Source organism: Passer domesticus, chromosome 1 (genome assembly GCF_036417665.1).
Source record: "Passer domesticus isolate bPasDom1 chromosome 1, bPasDom1.hap1, whole genome shotgun sequence".
NCBI classification, from domain to species: domain Eukaryota; kingdom Metazoa; phylum Chordata; class Aves; order Passeriformes; family Passeridae; genus Passer; species Passer domesticus.
In genome coordinates this window covers 114123619-114147127 of record NC_087474.1, presented here as the reverse complement: position 1 = coordinate 114147127, position 23509 = coordinate 114123619, and the positions used below count along the sequence as shown (strand labels likewise).

Here is a 23509-nt window from a genome sequence, read left to right as displayed (position 1 = left end):
ACTGGGGCTTCACTTCAATTTGTTCATTGCAAGAGAGAGAATCCATACCAAGGTACCCTATTCAGAAAAACCCTAAAGTACATTTTCTAGGAAATTAATAGGTATTACTTCCTAGGGGTAGATAGTTTAACTGAAGACCAAAAAAATTTGCCAAAATTCTGCTTAAGAGTTTAAATTGGCATGGAATCTGGCCAAATCACTATTTTAATCTTCAGGATCCTAGTATAATGGGCTAGCAGGAAAATAAAACTTCCAGGAAAAACCTTAACTCATTTTATACTTAAAAAAAGCCCTGAAGGAGGATGTGATCCAGTTTTGCCAGAATTACCACAGTATTGTAACAAATCATTCTCAAACCAAAAATTTTACAGAAGACTGACTGTCAGTCAGTCTTGCTCATTTTTTGCATTCACAAAAAGTCATCACCTTCACATCCTACACATCAATGGGACCTTTAGAGTATTCTTCCTTGAGTAATTCACAAACTTAAGGTATCAGTGAAGCAGCTATTTCCAGTGCAATGAATACACAGCTGTGTGACAAGTGTCTATAACCTGGCAGTGCTGGTGTGATGACCTTTCACGAAGCAAACACTCATCTTCGGGAAAATCCCCAATGTGTAGCCTTTATTCTATATTTTGGCTAATTAATGCCTTTTGTGTCTAAATATAATATCAGAATTACTGAAGGGTCTGTTTCTCTCCAAATGCTACACCACCATTTAAAAATTAAAATATCCATTAAGGGACAGAGAAATAATAATAAAAAAAAAATCTGTTGAAACACCATTACTTTGACCTGTTTAATTTAGTAAAGGCCAGAAATCCCAACATTTTCATTTTATAGATATGCAGTATTAGAAAACTGTCCTATTTCTCCTTCTCAGTACAGTATATAAAATATGTTAGCTGTTTAATTTCTTAAGTTACTTCACACAGCAGGAGGACTCAGCTGGAAGAATAACAAGCTTCCTGTTTGCTACACAGCTCTCTTCTGACAGGCTTTTCCCAATTAGTTCAGCAGTTTCCCAGTGGGATACAAGCCCATGTAACTGAGTTTTATCCAACTCTGAAGGAGAATTCCTTATTTAACCACCATCTTACATGTATTTTCACAGTGAAAGAAAGTTCACTGCAAGCCTTATGCTCCTTCTGGGCAGCTGAAAATAAGGACTGAAAAATAAGTATCTGTAGCTCTTGTACTATACTGTTAGAACATCCTCTGTATGAAATGCCATTTTTTATCTGCCTGCAACATCTGACTCCCATCTTTTAAAGGAAAACAAACAGTATAAAAAGGCACTATGCCTGTTTTATATGAGAATTACTTCTTCAGGTAAGTCCTCTGGGAAAGTGCCCATTGCATCTTAAGCATAATTTGGTTTGCGACTCAAATAATTTTTTGTCACTAACAAGGCGTTTGCTTTAAGTATCAATTCCTCACTATTAAAAACAATTTTTACAACAATATACAGGTGTACAGCGACAAAATAAATTTATTTTTTAAGGAAGAAGAAGGTGATGTAAGTATGGTGAAGGAACATACGTAAGATATTAGATGGATGATGATGATTAGGTATGAAATGGAGTGAAGGTATTGCAATTACAGTCAAAAGGGTTCACATTCAGGGAATCCCTGAAGAATGGTGTGGTCATCAGATGTGGGAGATTCTGTTGACATCAGCATCACTTCTGCTTGGCACCAGAAATAGTTTTAAAAGCTTGCTGCACTAACATGTTAGATTATCATTGAAGGTATGGGTTGAAACAAAGGCTTATACCTGCTGAAAGAGAACAAATTAATTTTAAGTAGAAAAATATCAATTGAACACAAAGACTGAACTGTTACAGCACACATCAAAATAATATACAATTACAGTGGTATGCTGTGCTTAAATTAACTTCAAGCACAAATTTAAAAGATAAGATGATCAATTTTAATCAAATCTGACTTGCTACTCACACGTATGATACAACTTGCCCTGTCACAAAACTAAGCACAAAAGACACTGAAGAAAACACAAGAGCCTCAAGCCAAGAGGCACACAAGGAATGACCACAACCACCTCCTTCGAGTCAGAGGCATTGAACAAATCTGGCTGCTAGCTAGCAAACTCCCAAAGGTTTGATAAAATCAGAGAGAATAAAATAGCACCTAAGGAAAACTGACAAAAAACCCCTGAGAACACATCTCATCAAGAAGAAAAACTGTAACAATATAGTTTTCTTTTATGTGCCTACACATAAGAATATCAGCATACCCAAACAGAACTCTGATCTTCTATAACTCCTAAAGTACCCCGAAAAAATGCATCTGAAGAAAACAGATTACTTGCATTTAAGCATGCATCTGGCATCTTTCGCATGTATCACTTCAAATGTCAAAAGAATAACATTATTCTTTCCATTCAATGCTAAAAAGTACAGCAGAAGCTATGTAGTGGATGCAAGCCACTAGAGATGACAGTAACATCTGGAGTCTCCAGGTAAGACAGACATGCACTTTCAAATTACCATTTTCCATCTTCCATGTTCTTTACAGATAAAAACTACACAGGAAACTGTTTTTGAATTTCTATTACTGGGATGCTGGCCCAGTCACCATATGACAGGGAAAGCTTATCACAGACATTCAGTTGAGCACATCAGCTCTCAAGTTTAAGTCATTTAGAAACACAGGCCCTAAAACCAGCAATCTAAATGTTCTAGCCCAGGCTTTCATGCATATGGACAGCTGAATCCAACAACGACCAGGGCTAGATGTGATGCTGCCATCACTGAAGTATTACGGACTTCAGCAAGCCTACTAGAGGAAAAGGCAAGCTAGAACACCTCAGTTTCCTGTATCCATGAATCCAATTGTGTTACACACATGGAAACAAAAGTCACATTATCAGGGTTGTGAGAGAGTAACTTCATTCAGTAGTCAGATGCCTCCAGATCCTTTGCTGCTGAAAGATCTGCAAACACTACACCTAATTACAAAGATAAACCTTAACAATTAAATTCCAAATATTTGAATTCCATCTACAATATTTTCAAAGTTTTAACCGTGCAGCCACACAGTTTTTTGAAGAGTGTGTTCACTATACCCATCATAAGACAGACAGCTATCAGCTATTGTGCCAAGGCAGTTACTGAACAGACAAGCCAAGATTAAGGTAGATACAGCATGGTGAAGACGATCTACTTTTATCACTGTTCTGTGAAAACAGCTTCTGCTGTACCCACACATTCAGGTCAGCTTAACAGTAAGAGAATGTACTGACTGGGAAGAGCATCCTTTTTCAGTCACATCAACACACATGCTCTAATTGATGGATTATCAAACATGGCCACTCGATTTTTTCTTTTAACCCTGTACACAGAGGACATACAAGCTACATTCCACAAAAAGTATTGGTCTTCTAACTACAGTTTAAAACCTCAGGCACTTCAACATGTCATTTTGCTTTAAATAATAGAAGATGCATTGGCTTTTTCAATCAAGTGGTTCTTGCACTTAATGGTTATTACAATTTGTATCCAGCACTTTTACCTGTTCCTTGATGTCTTGCAACTGTTGCTGCAGCTTTTGTACATCTGCATTGACATTAGTGTTGTCTTTGTCCTTCTGCAAAACTGGAATGTTTCCACTTGCTGTAACATTAAAAGAAAATAAAGATACATGATTATGCAGCAATCTAATGAACCAGGAATAATTATTTCCAGTGTCACAGCTACAATTTTTCAATTATCTGAAAAAAATGTTAGTCAACCATCTTTGATAATCTAATTAAATTCATGACACCCTCATTACAGCTCAACAAAGAATTTCTTTGAGTTTAGTAGCAACACTTCTTTGACAAGTATTTCCATAATAATGATGCTTGTAGTCCCTTAATGTTCTCAGAATTCTTATTTGTCAGTGAAGTTCCTGATATAAATATTTTTTGCATACATATAAGAAAAAAAAGCCAAATTCCTTCACATTGAAATTACTTTTTTTATCTACAGAGATGATTCCATTGGGTGTTCAAAATTGCCCAAGTGCCTTGGAAGTAGTTCATTTAAAATTTGAACAAGCTCAGATTAATATTCGTGTATTTGACTGATGTGGGAAGCAATATTACTACATCAAAGAAAAATTGTCAAGTGTTGAATTTCCAGTGTGAGTATTGAAAACCTGATTTTAATGACTACTTTTATATTTATCTATTTCAGAACATGACAATATTAATATTCAATTCTCATAAATTCAACTGAAATACTGTGTACCAAATATACACACACAGAGCAAATACAAATAATTCATGGAAATTACTCAAATAAGTCACAAGAAGTTTAATAATTAGTCAAGGAGGAGATGTAAAACTAGACATTCTCTCAGGAAAGCTGCTTGTACCTAGATACAAAATACTTACCATGACTTCAGAGTACCAGAGTTAAAAAAAATATGTATTTGCTCATTTGCACAATCACAGAAAATCTTCAGCTTTTACTTCTAAGGGTATTAGTAAGTGGCCAAGTCATCACACATTTTGGATTCTACTCCAAATGCCAGAAGCAACTCTCCAGTGTAATTAATGACCAGTGGTGTTACCACATTTGTTGCTGCTGCTGATTCAGAAAGTAGTGCAAACAGCAAAGGATACCTGGGTTAGCACTGTTTTCATCAAACTTTTCTTCAGATAGGAGAGAAATATTTAGATCATTTAAGAAAATGAGAGTAGGTTGGCAGAGGAACATGAAAGAGTATGGGCTCTGGAGTCACTCACAAATATCATCACTGGTATCTTCTGTACCTTTCCCTCCGCAGCACATTATGAAAGGCACTCTTCGCTCAACCACTGCCCGACACTGTACACATTTCTTCATCAAGCTTGCACAATCTGAGAGAACAGAGAAATAAATAAACTCTGAATCTTCCCACTTCATTTTTCTTTTCTGCTGTCCATGGGTTTGTTTTTTCAGAGTACCTATACAGCAATAACTTAACAGATACTTATAATACAAAGAACTACATGAGTTTATCTTCTGCATAATTTTCTGCAAATCACACCTAAACAATGTCCTGCTTGGGATTCAAAGTAAATCTATTCTCTATCTCCTTTTAAGATATTTCAAGTGAACAGCTTCCTCTTTCTCCATATGGATGTCTAGTCCACAAGAATTACAGAAGTTAAAAGACAATAGCACATTTGAGACCAGAACTTCCAAGAATGTCCCAGCTATCTGATTTTTTCTTTAGAACAAAGGATCCTCACTGTCCTAATACTCCAGGGGCAAAGAGATGCAGCTCTTTACCCTTAAGAGTAAACCTACATCTTTTGCTATAATCCTAGAAAGGGGGCTGTAATTTTTCAACTAAAGGCAAGTTATAGTCTCATAAATGCTACAAGGTTACTGTGCATCAAGAGAGTGAGTGGGTCCTACAAAACACACAAACTTGAAGACTCTCTCATCCTGCTTGAACAAGATGGCCAGAAAAAAATCTGGAAAGAAAAAATCAACAACTGTTAAACCTCCTGCTGTCCTTGTTACAGCTTAGACTTGGTAACGTGTACTGCGCTGCTGAAATCCTTCACCACAGTAATCAATCTTTTTGTTGTCTTCTTTCCTGGGAAACGATTCAAAAAAACTTCTCTCATCATCTTTCAACTGCAGACAGTGAAAGAGTCCAGATCAGGCTAACTATAGTCAGTGGTTTGATGTCAGCTGCCTCAGCCAGAACAGAGGATGAAACCAGACTTCTTTAGCAAGTCCAAGTAAGCAGTTACTCATGGGAACGATTACTTTCCCTCTTGTGTAGATCCTCATCAATAAGGACTGATCTTCTCTACAGAAATGACCCTTCAACAAAACCCTGAAATGTCTGGAGACAAGGTGATAGCTCCATTCTCATCCACATATACTCAAAACCAAAACATTTCAAGTGCTTGCCTACCTATTTTACCATTACACAAGATAAATCAAAACAAACTATAACTGGTGCTCTTTGCAAAGATATATGATGTGACTTTTGGGGCAAAATACAGCCCCTGTGCAACTCTGTAGATCAGTAATGAAGCACACTAAGTATTTATTGATGATTTTTTTTTAAAACACCATTTGCATATCTGAATGCCTTGAAAAAGCTGCAACAAAACAACAAAATTAATTCTAATTACTATCAAGTATTAATGATCTACAGTAGGCTTCTATAATGTGAGAGCCTACTCACAGTTAAATAATTCAGATAAAAGAGCACACTAAATAAAAGAGCTTTCTAAATATTTGAAAATCTCCACTTTGTCCTCCAATTATCAGCATGACAAATAATGCCAAAATTCTGAAAATCCCACCAGACTACCAAGTAAATCAAACCTGAAATCAGATTACTGATTTCAAATTACAAATCAAAATTGTTACTGTTAAGACGGACACATGACACACACACACTTGCTAATGGTTTTAGCAGTCTGATGAAAAAACATTCTGTTTCACAATTACTTCCAAAAAAGGTTTTGTAAAGTTACTTACTCTCACAGGCACACATATGACCACAAGGCTGGAAGAGCACTGCTGCCTTTTTGTCTGAACATACAACACATTCTTCAATCTGTAAAGACAACACACAGACATGAGCAAAGAGCATCTCCGGATCTCTACATTAATTTGCAAGGCACATGGGCTTCTAGAATCTCCTTCTAGTAGGGTTTTTAACTAATTCAGCATCTCAAAATGCAACTTAAATGAGTTATCACACTAACTCCTAAGAACAGATATTTGCTGGCAATTTTTACACATTCAGTACAATGACAGGCAAAGAGAAGCATTTAGGACACCATAAATTTCTTTTTCTTTTTTCTTCTCTCCTTTATTCCATCGCAGATACTTAAATCAGGGTTGATCAGTCTGAAGAAGAGAGTCTCCAGGAAGATGTTATTACAGCCTTTCTGTACTCAGAGAGGGCTTATAAGAAAGATGGGAACAAATATTTTTGCTGGTCCTGTTGCAGTAGTACAGGGAGTAATAGTTTTAAACTAAAAGAAAGTCAGTTTGGTAAAAGAAAGATTTTTCATGATGAGGATCATGAAACACTAGAATGGGTTATCCAGAGTGGTGGTAGATGATCCACTCCTGGAAACATTCACAGTCAGGCTGGACAGGGCTCTGAGCAACATGATCTCGTTGAAGACGTCCCTGCTCATTGCATGGTATTAGATGTCAGTCATGCTACTGATTTTAAAGGCCCTTTCCAACATTCTATGATACTAAGAAATTCACTTAAAAGGTACTTTTACAGAAATATTTTAATATTCTGGGTCAGGGTTTCTCAAGTCCCTTTGCGTGAGAGCTCTATATAGGGTAGAATCATCAAATGGTTTGGGTTGGAAAGGACCTTAGAGATCCTCCAGTTCCAACCCTTGCCGTGGGCAGGGACACCTATTAGATGAGTTTACTCAGGGCCCCATCCAACCTGGCCTTGAACACCGCCAGGGATGGGCATATACAGTATGATCATAGACACCACATACAATTCCATTTATACTGGCCTGGACCACCTCTTCCAGTTCATAGAACTGTTGTCCTGATGAATTAACTTCTTAGCCTTGCAGATACTACTCTAAGTTTTTATACAGACAAGTATAAGGGAAGTATTGACCAGATATTCCAATCTCTCAAACTAACTGAGCAAAAGAAATCAAAGGAAGGCTATCCACAAAGCTTCGCTTTTACTTGGGAAAGCTGATTTCCACAGATTAGCTGTTTTAGATGGATGAGTAGGGGCAGAACCCTCACTTTGCTGCTCCAAATCACTCAGTGGCAGAACCCTTTCACTGACTATAAGGAGGTCTAGAGAAAAGGAGCTCCCTCTATGTTAACATTTGGCTTTTGAACATACACAATGCAGAACAGCAAATAGTATAAGAAGAATAAAAGAGTGAGTAGTAAAAACAGTGCAACTTTATATTTACAATTATTATGCTTACTCAAAGATGGAGGAAAAAACAACATACTACAGAAGCAGACTAATCAAATCTGTTTGGATAAAGTAAAAAAAATCCCCCAAAAAACGAACAGTTGGGTTTCCAAAAAGAAACCAAACAAAAAAAAACCCTAAACCAATCCAAAACCAAACATAAATCCAAGTGCAGAACATTATTTCTTTTTTTAACAGCTAAAAAAAACCAGGACAAGACTTGGTGATTACAAGGAATAAAAGAATACTTAAACAGAAAACCAATGGGGAGGTACCCATACACTCAAAACTACTTGTGGGTAACCATTTGAGAAATCTTGATGTCTAAAATAGGGCATGACTAGTTGCTTTTCTGAAGGAAAAAGACAGTATAATGAAACTCATGTTTCCAAAGAAAAAGAAGGTGAAAGCTGAAAGTAATTATTAACTAGAGAAACAAGCACATATTAACTCAGTTTACAGGCAAATCATCTTTCAAGCAGCCCTAAGGAATAGAAGAGCTCAATATTACTGAGGGAAATTATACTTCAGAAAAAACCAGCAATTTATTTTAACATGAGGAAAAGATACCATGGCAGGGGGGGAAATAGTCTATTTCAATAAAGCATCCTCAGGTGACTGTATTAGGAACTCTGAGGGCCTGAATAATAAAGACATTGCAAGGCAGGGAAAGGTAGGCATGACAGGCAAACAGAAAAGAGCAAGATATCATTATGATGCAAAATTAATTCTATCCAGTGAGACATGTGTAAAGCATAATACCACATAAAAGATGTATATCTCCTTGACCTCTTTTTCCCTTTTTTTTTTTTTTTTACTTTTCCATTATAAAAGAAAGAAAACCAATAAATTTCAGAGGTTTTTACCTTTGTCCTAGACTGAACTTGTTCTTTACAGATGAGGCATTTTTTCACCCGTGGTGAACACAAAGAACAGGTGGCAATGTGGCCACACGGGCCAAACAGAGTGTCTCTCTTCATGTCTGAGCACACCATACATTCTTCTAAGGTTTCAGAATCATTGTTGATCATAGATGGACTTCGGGAACCAACCTGGCCACTACAAAGAAACCTTGCAGTCAAACTTTTAATAATTAAAAAAACCCCACTCAATTTAAAACGCACATCAACTGGCTGCTTATATACTCCTACGCACTCAAGCATCAGTGTATGATCACAGAGCGATCTGAACTGCCTTCTCCAAGAAGTACAGTCGGCACTGCAGCGCAAGGTTACACAGTCAGACAAGGCATTGTACAGAAACAGGACGTGCAAAAAGTCCCTCCCTCTCGCCCTAAGAGCTTGCTCCACTACCAGAGCGGTGCCCTGTGAAGGGCAGTCGCAGCCCGCGGCCCTGCCCGTCCCGAGCCCGGCGCTGCGCTGGCCCGCAGAGGGCGCGCGGCGCCGCTCCCGCCGCGGCTGGGGCCGGGACGCACGGACACACAGGCTGGGAAAGGAAACCAGCGCTTTACCAGGACAGCATCAATAAAAACAGCCTCTCTCTGTCACATTTTGAGAGCACAGTTTTGAATCCATACGTTTTTAATTCCATACAGGAATTAAAGATGAGAATTATTTGCGGCAATGGGTGGAATGTAACTAGGACAAGGTGAATCCTCTGATACCGTGTGGACCTGATAATGTGGTATTTCACTGAAACTGTAATTCCTAAAGACATCAGACCTACCTCCACATTTTCTTTGCACAGAATCATACAGTTTTTCAGATTAACAGGCATGCAGGTGACCTTCCCAAAGATGATATTCCCAAACAGTGAATTCGTATCAGTTTATACCAGGCTTTGCCCATTTCAGTTATTAAAAGTTGTATGGACAGATTTCACAACTTCCCAGGCCAACCTGTTTGCAATGCTTAGTTATTCTTCCAGGGATTTTCCCCCGACTGCCTTATGAAGTTCTACCAATCCCCTCCTGAAGATTGTTACCTTCCCATTCTCCTCTCTCCCATATTAATATGCATGAAAATCCTCTAACACTTGGGTAAGTTTCAATTAATGTATTTGTGAATAGAATTCAATGTGCCACAAAATCCTAAAGAATTAAAAGTAAAAAAAAAAAAACCATTCAAAAAGCACACCAAATCCCCAGATCTGTATGTTTTAATTAGCTATTGCTAATTAAAGGCTCAACATTAAAAAAAAAATATCAGTTAATCTGTGGAAAGCAGACCTTTGGAAACTGTGTATTTTATGAATATACAAACCTGACTTTTTCCTTGTGACATTTAGCCAGTGCTTTGCAGAGACTTGGATCAGGGCAGAGATCGAGAGGGGACTGACCCTTCTTGTTACGAATGCCGAGGTCAGCCCCGTTGGCTGCCAGGAAGCAGGCAATAGATGCAGCACTCTTCTTCTCTGCTCCTTGAGTGCCAAGTCCCATTATTAACTGAAAGAAAACAAATATGTAAGCAAGAAAGACTCTCTAAACAGTTAAGACTAGTCTGGCTAAAGGAAAGCTACTTGACATGCACACACACACATAAATGTGTAAGCCAAAGGAAGCGTCTCTAGAACTAAAATCAAAACAATTGCTTCATTCTGAGTCAGCTATACTCAGCTTTCCTTTAAGGAACTAAAATTCAGCAAGGAATAGTTCTACTGAAGCACTTAATCTCCTGTACACCTATACTCACGTGTGAAGTGGCTGTCCTTCTATGTAAGCACTGTAAAGGGCAAAATTCCAGTGGGTATATCCAGAGAACACTTCAGTATATACTCAAATTGTCAATTCAGATAAAATGTTATCACTGCACTTGGACTGAAATCACAGCTGAGCAGAGAAATGAATGCACAGCTACTTTTAGTCCAGCAAGCAAAGTACCTGCCCAAGAAAGTAACTGAATTTCAGTCTCTCTCAGCCTGGATGGATTAAAACCTGCACACTGTCCCTATCTAAGCACATAATGCTACTCTGCCCTTTTACAGTGGTTACTGTATCCTTGTGTTACAGCTCCACAGGGTCAGCTAGAAACACTAAGAAGGCTCATTGCCACAGCCCAGCAAGGAGTGGATTCCCCAGAGCATTCTGGGCTCCCAACATCTTTTTGCATTAAAGCTTGATCAGATGAAATAATGCATTAAGTATAATACAGACTACAGAACTGCTGCATCACTAAGAATCCCTCAGCAAACTACACTACACTGTATTCAAAGGAAGAGCTTTGGCAAAGCTAGGGCAGCTCCAACTCAAGGAAACCCAGCCACTTAGGGAAGCATTTTTTTAAACCTCAGTCTATATGTTTTGGGTTTTTTTAAATTAGAAGTTCTTATATCAATATGTATCACTGAGGCAGCAAGACTCTTGAAGGTCACTTCATGAATTCAGATACTCCTCCTGCATTCTTCCTCATGATTTTAGGTAAGAACAGTACAGCTCCAAAGACTTTATACCAGGAAAATCAGTTAGTTAGGGAAACAAATTATTTTGTGGTGTTCAGATAACAGAAAATTTTCACTTATCAACTGAGACCATTTTTCTGCACTTCAATTAAAGCACTGGCTGAAACAAAGTAGAGATGTGCTCCAGTCCCAGCCAATTCACCAGTGAGGGAAAAGTCCCAGTGCAATCCACAAAAAATGTATAAATATCATCTAAGTAATTGTAACTTTGAAGCAGTAAACACTTTCCATTCGTTTTTTTCTTTCAAGTTAGGATTTAGGCAGTAATATCACTTAAAAGCATTTTAAGGGTCAGAAAGACACCTTAAAGACACTTGTATATTAAAATAAATGACAAAATTAACCTGGGAATAATACAGTTATTTAGGATAAAAAGTGCTCTAGGCCAGAACAGTGTAATAAAGCAATTCAAATGACTTTTTTGTGGTGGTGGAAACTATACTTCAGAAAATTTCTCCTCTTCCAAGCTGCACAATTACCACAATATGCTGGATGGAAAACTTAAAAATTAAAGAAATTGGGCTCGCTGCTCATAGGACTTGAGCACAGAGGTGTTTTTCAGAATAGTACCTAAAATAAGTAGGGCTTTGTGTACTGTCAAGATTGCTCACTACATGCATTTTAAACAGTGTATTAAAAAATCAACTGGAGAAACCTGACAAAAATTGTTTTATGTAGAACATAATATATCCTGAGTTGGAAGGAATTCACAAGGATCATCAAGTTCGGCTCCTGGCCCTGCACAGGTCAGCCCCAAGATTAGCACCAGGTGCCTGAGATCATTGTAAAAAAGCTTCTTGAACTCTGGCAGGCTTGGTGCTGTGACCACTTCCCTGGGGAGCCTGTTCCAACAGGCATAATGTTGGCATTCAGAAGGAATTACTAAAAAATCAATGTTAAAGAATTCATTCAATTTAGTTCCACTTATGAACTAAGTGAATGATAATCAGTAAAAAGTATTGTTTTGTATTTTAAACAGTGGTCAAAGTAAAAAGTAACACATCATACAATTTCAATGAGTTGCTGTCCAACCAATTTGATCAAGTATGAAAAAACCCTAAAATCCTGCGAGCAAGATTTTTCTTTTCAGTTTACTCAACTGAAACAAAAATAGAAATAATTATTTCTACTATGTATGTATGTACTACAAAGAGGCACCCTACAGGCCTCAGTAGGTTGGAATCTCCAAGACAGCAGTCCAAAACTAATTAAAATTTAGCCAAGCAAAAATGAGCTCTAAAAACAAAATATTTACAGAGATGTGTTGCTATCACATTGCCTAATGAAATCTGACACATTTTGCAACCTTTAAAGAAATTAATGAAGAAGAATAAAAAAATCTCTCAAAACAAACCCTCAATTTAAGTAATCACATTTAAAAAAAGAAAAACTTACTGATTCCCAGGCAAAACTTTTAATCCTACATAGTATCTATTATCCATCATCTGTATTTGCAATTCCACACAAGACAAATTCCCAATGTGTCCTTGGATAGCTTTAAAGGTCCAGATGCCTGCACATATTTTCACAGCTTCAATTCTGTCTCTGTTGATACTCATTTTTGGACAAAAGACAGCTTAATATTTAAAACCGCTTAATGGTAAAATCTAGCTTACAGTGTTTTTACCTTACCATCATTTAAATAAAGGTAGATATGTACAGGCTTTTTTTTGTTCTCATTTTCTGTTTTTCACAAAACATTTTTAAGATAATTTGATTTGCTGATTATCTTAAAGCATTTTCAGGTATATTTACTCCATCTTTTACATTTCACATAAAATAAAAACAAGCCTGTTTTCATCTCTTCTCTGCCAGAACTTATTCTTTTCCACTTAAACCTCCCAAATTTGTTAGTTAGGCAAAAATTCTCTCTGCAGCTAAACAAAGTGCAAAGAAATGGCCAGTAGTTTGATCACGCTAATAAAGGAGAGGAAATATTGATTGATCATTATTTTTTTTAGATTTTAAAACATTTTTAGGTGATTAGAGACACAATGATGAGAGAATTTTGAAATTTGTTTCTCATATCTTTTGCCTGCTCTTTATCTTATTGCTTCAATAGAATTTTTGTTTAAATTACACTTGTTTTAAACCAAGGATACTTGTCAAAGGAAACGAGAAATGCAACTTTAGTCTCTAAAATATAAAATATCCCCAAAGAGAAGTTTAAAAGGTGATGGAAAATAAACCCGCTTCCTCTGTTAAAACCCCCAAAACTCAAAATGCAGAACTCCAGTTTCATTGTGGAGGGTTAGGGTTAATAAGACTGGGCAGAGAAACCAATTTACAAAATGCCAAATCTGATGAAAAAAAAATTCCCTTCCATTCATTTCACAGTTAAACCCACGAAAACAAAGTATTCTAGACAGCTCTCGTAGAGTCCATTTCAGATCACAGAAACAACTGAGCTGTAACCGCTCTTCTTGTCTCATTTACAAGGATACATGCATTCTGTTACACATGCTTGTCACATTTTAAATCTCTTTCAAAGCTTATTCCAGTGTATTTCAGCGAGATACCGTAACCAATTTGAAAAAAAATAATTGTACAGTGGAATTATTGCTTTGAACAAAGACTTTATAAAAAGTTGGTGTACTTGTTTTTTCTTAATGAAATGCAAAAACAACAACAAAAAATTTCTAATTTTAACCCTCAGTTAAAATTAGAAAAAAAATTATACTGTTAACTAATGGTTCAGCAGCTCTGATACACTATTATGTTGTGCATCTTTAATAGCTAAAAAAAATTGCTCCATAATTTTATTTCTCCTTTGTCTCAGGTAAGCTATAAACTTCACCTCTAAATATGGGGTTCACACAGCTTTTTGGGTGTCAGAGTTTCTTTTTTTCAGTAAAACATTGACTTTTATTACCTGGAGGCTTTTTGACTATTTCCTTACTACAGCACAATTTCTGAAGTGAACTCTGGCAAAAATTTACATATCAATAAACATACAAAATTAACATTGCCTTGTTCTAACAGAACACACTTTCAGAAAGTTAGAAAAACAGCCAAGCAACTAAAGTTACAAAGACATGCAAGATGCTGAATCACAGAAAACTATTTCAGTCTTATTCTGTACTGTAATACTGTTTAAGTTTCTTTTCAAAAAAGCTTCTTTGACTTTTTGGCAGCCATACATGTTACTACAGAAGATAAAATCGTAGAAATATTTTTGAGCTACATAATCCTCTTTCTTCAAACAAAGGTAATGACTTCATACGAAAAGCCACAGAGAACAATATGATTTCTGCCTACACTGCAGTTTAATGCAGAATGTCTACATAAACTTACGCTGCCAAAACACAGTCCAACAGTACAGAAGTAGACAAAGAGACAAATATACAGGGGGGAAAAAAAAAGAATAAATAAATGTGTTTTATTTACTGTGTTCTTTGATGGCTCCCAAGCAGTATCTACCTTGCCCACATCTTGCATGTCTTGGAGCTGGCGGAGCTGTGACAGGGTGTGGTGTCTCAGGGCTTCATGCAGGGGAGTATCCCCATCTTTATCCTGAATATCCAATTTAGCACCTGCACGGACTAAGAGCTGAAAAGAGAGAAAACCCACATTAAAAAAAAAAATTCCCTTTTCGAATTAATTTCAGAAAATTATGGTTTAGGATTCTCTAGGAGGTTCAAAAGGGCTACTCCTATCTTACTACAATTCACAGTTGAATTAATTTAAATTTATTTTCCTTGCCTGGAGCTCAGCTCTCAACCAAAGCATTTATCTGTCTCAAATATCAAGCTTATTTCAGCAGAAGGTTAATGCTTGCTTGTGCTCTGAATGCTACAAAAGATGTAATTTTAGAGGATCCTTCCTACTTCCTTAGACTTTAATTCTTATAAGACAGCCTACAAACAATGTAATTTATTACAGCAATATGTACAATACTTGAGATAGGTATATATTCTTTACTATTAGGTTTCAATGACCTCAAAAATCACCACTTTCACATCATACTAAACTTTACAACTTAATTTACAGTGTCCTCACATTAGCTAAGTAGTTAAGCATGTACTTTGGTTTACCCTAATTCAGGAGAAGACATAAAAACCAATGACACTATTAAAAACTCTCAGAACACTTTGGAAAGTAATGAACTGTAAGACTTGTCTCTAAGGCTAATTTTAGACACCCGTTCCTGTTCACATGACACAAAACAAGCACAAGGCTGCACAGGCCCTCCTGTTCCTGTGGCCTTTGCATACAGCCCTTCTATAATTCAACCCACCAGAATTTCTTAAATACACCGTTGAAAAAAAACAAAGCAACACATGCTAACAAAAAAATACCAACTGCCCATAAAAATTAAATCCCATCACTGTTGCCATTCAGAAACCTGTAGGCAGCAGCTGAGGTTTCTGAGGTTTTAACTTCAGTTTTTAAGGTTCTGCTATTCTGCAAAATTGGGATTAGCAGTAGAGACAAAAGGCATAATCTAAAAACAGGAATATACAACGAGGGATCTCCCTATTTGGAACCCACATGCTTGCAAGGATTTGCAGTTTCTCAGAACCAAAGAACCTCAGACTTCAGAACAGGCTAAAAGGAATTCAAAGCCCAACTTTCAAGGAAGTATCTGCCTGCAATTATTTGCAGCTTATCATTTTCCCCAACCTTCTCTTCCACAAGTGAAACCAAGAAAACCAGCTAATAGTTGACACAGTTTAGTCTCAACTTCTTATGCTCTCTAAATGGATTTACTCTGGACCAATTTATTTTCTCATATTCATATCTTGTGTCTGCCACTAGCTCTTTACTGCTTTGAGGTTCTCCTGGAATCCTTGACTACCACAGAACTTCAGTATCTTTGCAGAAGCTTAAAAAAATAATTTAAAAAAAAGGCAAACCACTGCCCTTTGTCATGGCAGTAGGACTTTTAAAAGAACCATGCTACCTTTGACCACTATTCCACAAATGCCTGAGGGTACAAACCCAGCCCTGGAAGGTATCCAATAGGAATTAGCTCTGAAATATGGAGCCAACATGTTCTTTGCATGGCTGCATGAGCTATTTTAGGACTTCTTAAAGTTAATCCAGTTCTGAAAAAACAGATACTCTACAGGGTCATTCACTTAAACATTCTCAGCTATAAGCATGCCAGTGAAACACACATGCCAGTTCTGCTACATGCCTACCTTCCTGCTCATCTGCTACATTAATATTGTATTCCCAGGTGCTGTGTAAATTCCAGAAGGGCACAAGAGTTCACCAAACACAGCTGCCAAATAGCTTGCAGGATGCAAGTGGCACTGACTCTAGGAAACCATTCTTCTGGTAGCAAGCAGTTCCAGATATAGGGCCATATCACATGTTTCACTGTAACGGGATCACACCCTTCAGCCCTCAGAGAGGGAGAAACCTTATGGCTAAATAACGCTTAACAGAATGCAGGTCTGCATAGGGGGGACAATTCTGTGTAGGCCTGAATAAGAGACAGTTTTTCATACAAGGTGACTCTAAAAAGAAAAAAATATTACATCAAAGGCCAAGGCCAGGTTGATGTATTCACTCGGAGAGCAGCGAGTGCTCTCTCTGAGCCTCAAAAGCCCACAGCAGCAAGGCAAACAGTCACACAGGTCCTCTATGACAGTGCACACAGGCCAGAAACAGCAAGCTATGCCAGACTCATCACACTTCCTGTGCTAGCAACAAAGCTTCGTTAAGTTGAAGCATTCACTTTTGAAACCATGCAAGCAAAAAACCAGGATAGCATTCCTTTCACCAATAGGGTTCACTGCTTATAGGTCTCCCAAGCTAAGAGCAGGGAATGTCAAACACTCAGACAGAAAAGTAGTTTAGATCATAAAAGATGTTTTGTGCTACAATTTGCAAAAGCCATGAGCAAGAACAATTACTCATATGGCAGGAGGCATCAGAAATGCTATTTGAAGATCCCCTTACAGCACCACAAGATTCAGACAAGTAACAGCCGAACACATTCTTCCTTACTAAACAAGAAGGGATGCTGGAATTGGCAACCACACAGAGGAAACCATAATGTACATGTACAAAAATTTAGCATGCCTCAAGTGGCGTTCATATTGCTGACTGACCTTCTGTGCAAGTTGGCAAGCTTCTGAATTAAACAAAATCCAATCAAACAAACATGCAGTGACTATATGTTGTCAAATATTTTTTTTAAATGTTCATGAAGTATTCATATTTTAACAGCCACCATCAGCTTCAGTCAAATGCCATTAACCATATGGCTTACTGCAAATCAGATACTTACCCTAACAATTTGTGTATGCTGTCGTTCAACAGCAAGATGAAGAGCAGTTTGCTGGTTAACATTCTGGATATCCAGGTTAGCATTGCCCTGCAAGATATTCAAAACATTAGAGCATTATCACCCCAGCAATTTATCTACAGACAAGGCAGTCCATTAGGACGCTGACTATGACCCCGAATACAATTCCTAGTTAGGGGATTTGAGAACAAAAGTGATTAAATACTTCAATTATTCACTGTACAGATGTTGATCTGTTGAATGAAACTAGGTATCCAATTTTTCAGTCCCTCTGCACCATTAGACCATTGTTACAATCTCAAAGGCAAATTTGACCTTTAAAAGCTCAACACGTCCTTCCCTCCTCCACTGCTTCTGCATTGCGACTGCAGGCGTAAAGCAGCCAACTATTTTCACATCAGATGGTTAACCAAAGCATGACATTTAAATCCTTCTGAGAAAAGAGTCCTACCTGATGCACCAAAAGTTCAGCCACTTCCACATGATTATTAAGAGCTGCCAGATGTAAGGCAGTGTAACCATCATCTTTTTTCTCATCAACAATCCACGGTCGTGGTAACTTGGACAACAACACGCGCATTGCGCTGAAAAAAATAAGCAGAGAATGTATGCTGAATGACAACAAGAGAACAACAAAATTCTCAGAACTATATAGTAGTGGCTAAAATAATTTTTATCTTTTTTTCAAACAGAGAGAGTGGGTGAAAAGCTATACTAACAGTTCCAAAGCAGAATAATTTCATGTTCACTTCCTTCTCATTAAAGCACACAAACAAACCATACCATGCCTGGAACAGTGTGAGGATCAGGTTTGTTTTTTAGAAAAATGCTATCTAACAGTAAAAATGATATTAAAGAAACATTCAAATAAACTCTGAAATGTAGACAAAAGAATTTTCTCCCTCAAAATCTTCATAGTGTCCTTTACTTAAGTATTTAATGACCAAGTTCCATGACATTAGATTTCTTTAAAATCATGACTTTATAAACTGATGCCATGGGCTGCAACAGTTAAAACTCAGTTTCTGAGAAAGAAAATGGAGGAAGATCTCTTAAGCACAGACAAAATAAATGCTGCAACTGTGACGTGAATACTAGTGGGATAGTCTCTTAACATATAATGGTTGAGTATAACATATCATGGCAGTGTCTGGTAGTCAGGGGGTAGGGTGAAGGAAAAGCAACTGGATTACTACAAGCATTAAAGCAGACTAAAATCCATAAAGTACAACGTTAACCTTCAGTTAAGAGTATTAACAATATAACGCTAGATAAACAAATTGCTCAGTCTTGTATTCTCTGAGAAATACAGTTTTCTTAAGCTTACAAAACGTCTTCACTTAGCTTTTGGAATACGTAAGTTACCAAACTGAAACCCCTTATTGTCTTATCTTTATAAACAGCATATGCAGCTCCCTTATGACAGTTCCTTAAAAGACAAACACAAAACCAGAAACTGCTACAATCCTGTGCCAAGAAACCTCTTCTGTCATCTGATGTTTTCCTACTGTTGAAGGAACATGATATCTACAGGAGAAACAGGGTTTCTACACAAAATTCAAACTTTTAAAATCCAAGTAATCCTTGCTAATGCAAGTGGAACCACTCAGTCACACAGTGCCATGCAAGGTAGATAATGTATCTGAATTAAATAGTTCTTCATTAGAGTTCTGGTATCAAAAATGTGGGATCACAATAATCCTCAAAAAAAGCCTCATAAATTCAACCTCTCAGCTTTTACTTAAAAATACCCTCATAAGGTATGAATTATGAAGGTATGAATTCCAATTCATTCCAATAATCTGTTGCCTTGAACATGCACACTGAGCTGAAGCTCACTCCTAGGCTCTCTTTTAGAACAAGTCTATGAGTTTCCTTCAAAAAAAACAAAAAGCTGTGTCTGGGCACAGCTCACCCTAATAAGCCCTCCTTGAAAGCAGAGAAGTCTGTGAGGTACCAGTAAGGAAGTGCACTCCTTCCCACACATTGCTCAGATGCTCCCATAAAAGACTCTGCTTAATAAACATCTCCATGTTCTCCTGCTACTGATGCACAACATAAACCTCTGGTTCCACACTTATGCTGCAGCTGCCATAATGGTGTATTAAGTGACACTTTTTTTGCCCCCAGAATCAGAGTGTCTAAAGGAATCCCAACTAACCAACTGCGTTTTCAAGCAACAAGGTCATACAAATCCATAGGAAACCAACTGCTACGTGGAGCATCCATAGCCAGGCTGTTCTGGATGTTTGTCCTCCTCAGAGTGGACAGAACCATTCTCAGCCTTTTAGAATTGTTTGTTTTCCTGGCAGATAGCTTCTCATTTCTTCACAGTCCAAATCACTTATAACACAGCAATAAAAGACAGCAACACTTAACAGATTGTACATTGCTCACTGTGAGCCATTGCTCAGCTTCTATTCATAACGTCTTCTACAGCTCTTGCAGGTGCTAGGAAGAAAAGACTAGAATCCTTCAGAAAAAAAATGAACAATGACAACATTACTTCGTTGAGAGGTTTATTTATGCAGGATTTTTCCAAATTAATGATATAATTTGGTAAAACTCAAGTTACCAAAGCTTTACAAAATGTGGCAAAATTAACGAGTATCAGTTGCACTGATAAACATAGTCCATTTTGTAATGCAATGATGCTGTATTTTCAAATCTTGGCACCATCAGAACTGTGTTTAGCTGCTTTAGGAGAGCACATCTGGAGCACTATGGTTTGCTTGGTATCTGGGCACACCACCACATCAGCTCTTCAGAATGCTGGGCTGACACAAAGCACACAGTACCAACAGCACAACAAGCCTTCTAGAGTGGCTTCCACAGGGCAACATGTCATGTAAGCTCTTTATCTTCACCTGCCAGGCTCAGTGCTCCTAAAGACCCCATAAAGCTCTTATCTACTGTAGACAGTCTAAAAAACACAATAAAAAATTCCTGAAAATTGACTACGACTGACAGAAGCAATATGACTGTGAGCAACCAGGAAAAGGTGGGGGCAACAATAACCTAACAAAACAAACAAAAAACCACCAAAAATTTTTTCCTTAAAACCGCAACTACAATTTGAGGAACACTATGGAAGGGTATCAATACTAATTACAGTCAGCACGTCTCCAAAGTAGCTCTAGTAATGAAACAAGAAACTGTCCTAACCAACTCAATGATATTTTATATCCCATTCTTCAGTAAGGAAATAAAAAATTTGCCAATTCTACAGATAAACAAAATCTACAGTACATTGACACACTTGATCAGATTCCTCAATAGTAAATGTACTTCAGAAATACTACCGAGATTTCTTTAATATATCTCATCTTTGAAACAAAAATAAGATACCAACTGACTCAGCATTTTGTAAGCCATGAAGAAAAATCACTCATCTTAATATTTGTGTGCGTGTTATCCTTACCAGATTTTCTTTCAAATCTATAGTTTGCTGTCTTACACCAGAAAAATTTTTATCTGAAGTTTGACAAAAATATTTGGAGGTACCTTGCTTTCAGAGAAATAAGATGCCTGTTACATTTCTGAATGCTTTTAAGGTGCATTGGTCTTACTGGAAAAAGAGAAGGACCACCAAAACAATCAAATGGCATCTGTATGGAACAGATTTTTATCTTACGGTTGACAGCAAATCATCGAAGGGCCAGGAACCACTACCCAGCTGTTTCTTCTTATTCAGAAAAAGACTATATCTCTTTTTCAGACCATGCTATATTATGGGACAGCAGGCGAGAAGGACTGTTTCATGGAATGACACCTTAAAATTCTGCAAGATATTAATATGCTACAATGGTAAATTCAGCTCAGTGGCTGCATCCTCCTCCTCCTCATTAGATGAGAGGTAGTTTCTTTCAATTTTTACAGGATTTTCTAGAGCTACTGCCAAAATTTTGACAGCTAAGTGGCTACCATTCAGAGCAGCACTCACTGGAACAGGCATACATCATAAAAAGTCACATTAGAGAATTAATGTTGCCAATTACACAGTAATTCATGATTCACACTTCCCCATGAAGTATTACAGAAGAAGCTGGGTTGTATTGCTCTGTTTTGAAGACCACAACATAGTTGTAAAAACTTGCTTTTATCTTGTATACATTAAATAACCACAGACTGCTTTCACTGTAGTTGTACTGCAACAATCAAGAAATCAGCAAAAACACCTAAAGAAAAGTTTTCAAACTATCATCTTCAGTGTATTCAACTGTAAGATTACATGGCTGTCTGAGGAGCTGCAAAGATTACTGATGAAATGCTTAAAACTCTTAATTGAAACACTGAACTTATGCCATCACTATTCTATTTGTAGATTATTACTAAAGCATCACCAATAAAAAAAAAATTTAACAGGCAAGCTTTGGTATTTGCTGGTCTGCAGTATTGTCAGCTTAGTGGGAAGCTCATGACAAGATTCTGGGCCTTTTTTACCTGGATGCCCATTTGCAGCTTCTGAAAATTTCTAATGGAACAACAAGATAAAAACTCCAGTGAGCACTGTTGAAGGAGTTATCTGTAAAGCTTTAATAGGGATAAGTAAAATATTGCTTCTTTTTTAGGAGCTAAACACGTGCTCAGTCAAAAAGGACTGAGAAAGCTGATGTGTGCATGGGGGCTGAGATGGAGGTATCTGCTGCTTTCCCAGGTGCAGCTGTTGGGGGCACACTGACTTTCACTGCCCAGTGTAATTCATCTCCATAAAATGACAGCCCACACTCCAATAGTGACAAGTGATTTGGTCAAAGGAACATCCACTAATGTGGTGTTACATTTAATTTGAGATGTAGAAGAGTAACAGCAAATGCTGCTGTTGCATGCATCTTTATTTTATCTTGCCACATGAGTAATACTTTCTTTTTTTTTTCTTTTTAATCCAGGTTTTTAGAGAGTCTGGAACCACAGCTTAACATATATAGGACCACAGAATCATTTGGGTTAGAAAAGACCTTACAGATCACCTCATTCCAACACTTGCCATGGAAATTCAGCAGCATGAATTGTGTATTTGCAACATAAGATATGTCACAGATCTGAACAATACACTAATTTACTTTTAGCCACACAGAGCACTTGTTTCATCACCAGTTACCAACATTAGACATACAAAAAATATTACTCTTATGATGAGAAGTCAGCATATGGTGTGTTATTAATTACCGACCTACATAAAAAATGTTGGGTTTTATGTAGTACTTTCCTCACAGAATTTTTACAGATGCTCATCAGTACTATCTGAGAATGCAACATACAATAACAGGTCTATTTGGAAAATCTACAAGATAAAAGTACTTGTAAACAAGATGAAGCCAACACCTCATTGTATAAAAACAATTCCAGATTTAGCAGTCTTAACTGCAAAAGCATCCTTGCACCCTGGTTTAAAAAAACATGAACAAAAACTAGAGAAGATTAAGATTCTCTGCCACCAACTGCAATTTGACTCCAGAATGAGGTAAATGAAGAAGGTTGAGGGTTTGTGGGACAGTGGTGGGGTGGGTTTGTTTGTTTGGCCTTTCAGGGTTTGTTTGTTAAGGTTTTACAGAAACAAATACTTCGGCAGAAAAAATTAGAAAGGCGACTTCACAATCTGCATAAGCACATTTAACTGAAATTGCTACTGAAAGACAATCCCACTTTTTTCCCTGCACTTCAGCTCCTGCATTATGTTGGCTGTACAGACACATCATTTTCTAGCAAGTGAAACAACCTGCCAGACTCCTGATTTGGCAAGTTTGCTTTCAGACAGATCAATGAGATAATCCAACCTACCCCGCAACTTCATGATCCCTAGAAGCAATAGGAGTAAGGGAATGACAAAGCCAGAGCTGCAGGGAGGGCAGACCGCCCTTTCCAGAAGCAAAGTCTTAGATCAGCATA

The 23509-nt window shown here is 37.4% G+C and overlaps 1 protein-coding gene across 4 annotated transcripts in view; it reads right to left on the bottom strand.

Moving 5' to 3' along the window:
• MIB1 (MIB E3 ubiquitin protein ligase 1) overlaps nucleotides 1-23509 on the bottom strand; it is a 77151-nt gene that overhangs the window by 7586 nt on the left and 46056 nt on the right. For 2 of the 4 annotated variants that reach the window (XM_064435018.1, XM_064435044.1), the window contains exons 13-20: nucleotides 18072-18204; nucleotides 17603-17689; nucleotides 14749-14910; nucleotides 10167-10348; nucleotides 8811-9003; nucleotides 6501-6579; nucleotides 4757-4870; nucleotides 3538-3638 (exon numbers count right to left, since the gene is read on the bottom strand). In XM_064435018.1, the coding sequence (XP_064291088.1) occupies nucleotides 3538-3638; nucleotides 4757-4870; nucleotides 6501-6579; nucleotides 8811-9003; nucleotides 10167-10348; nucleotides 14749-14910; nucleotides 17603-17689; nucleotides 18072-18204 (1051 nt within the window). The remainder of the gene's footprint in view (nucleotides 1-3537; nucleotides 3639-4756; nucleotides 4871-6500; nucleotides 6580-8810; nucleotides 9004-10166; nucleotides 10349-14748; nucleotides 14911-17602; nucleotides 17690-18071; nucleotides 18205-23509) is intronic. The other 2 variants (XM_064435028.1, XM_064435035.1) reach the window with 2 other exon arrangements.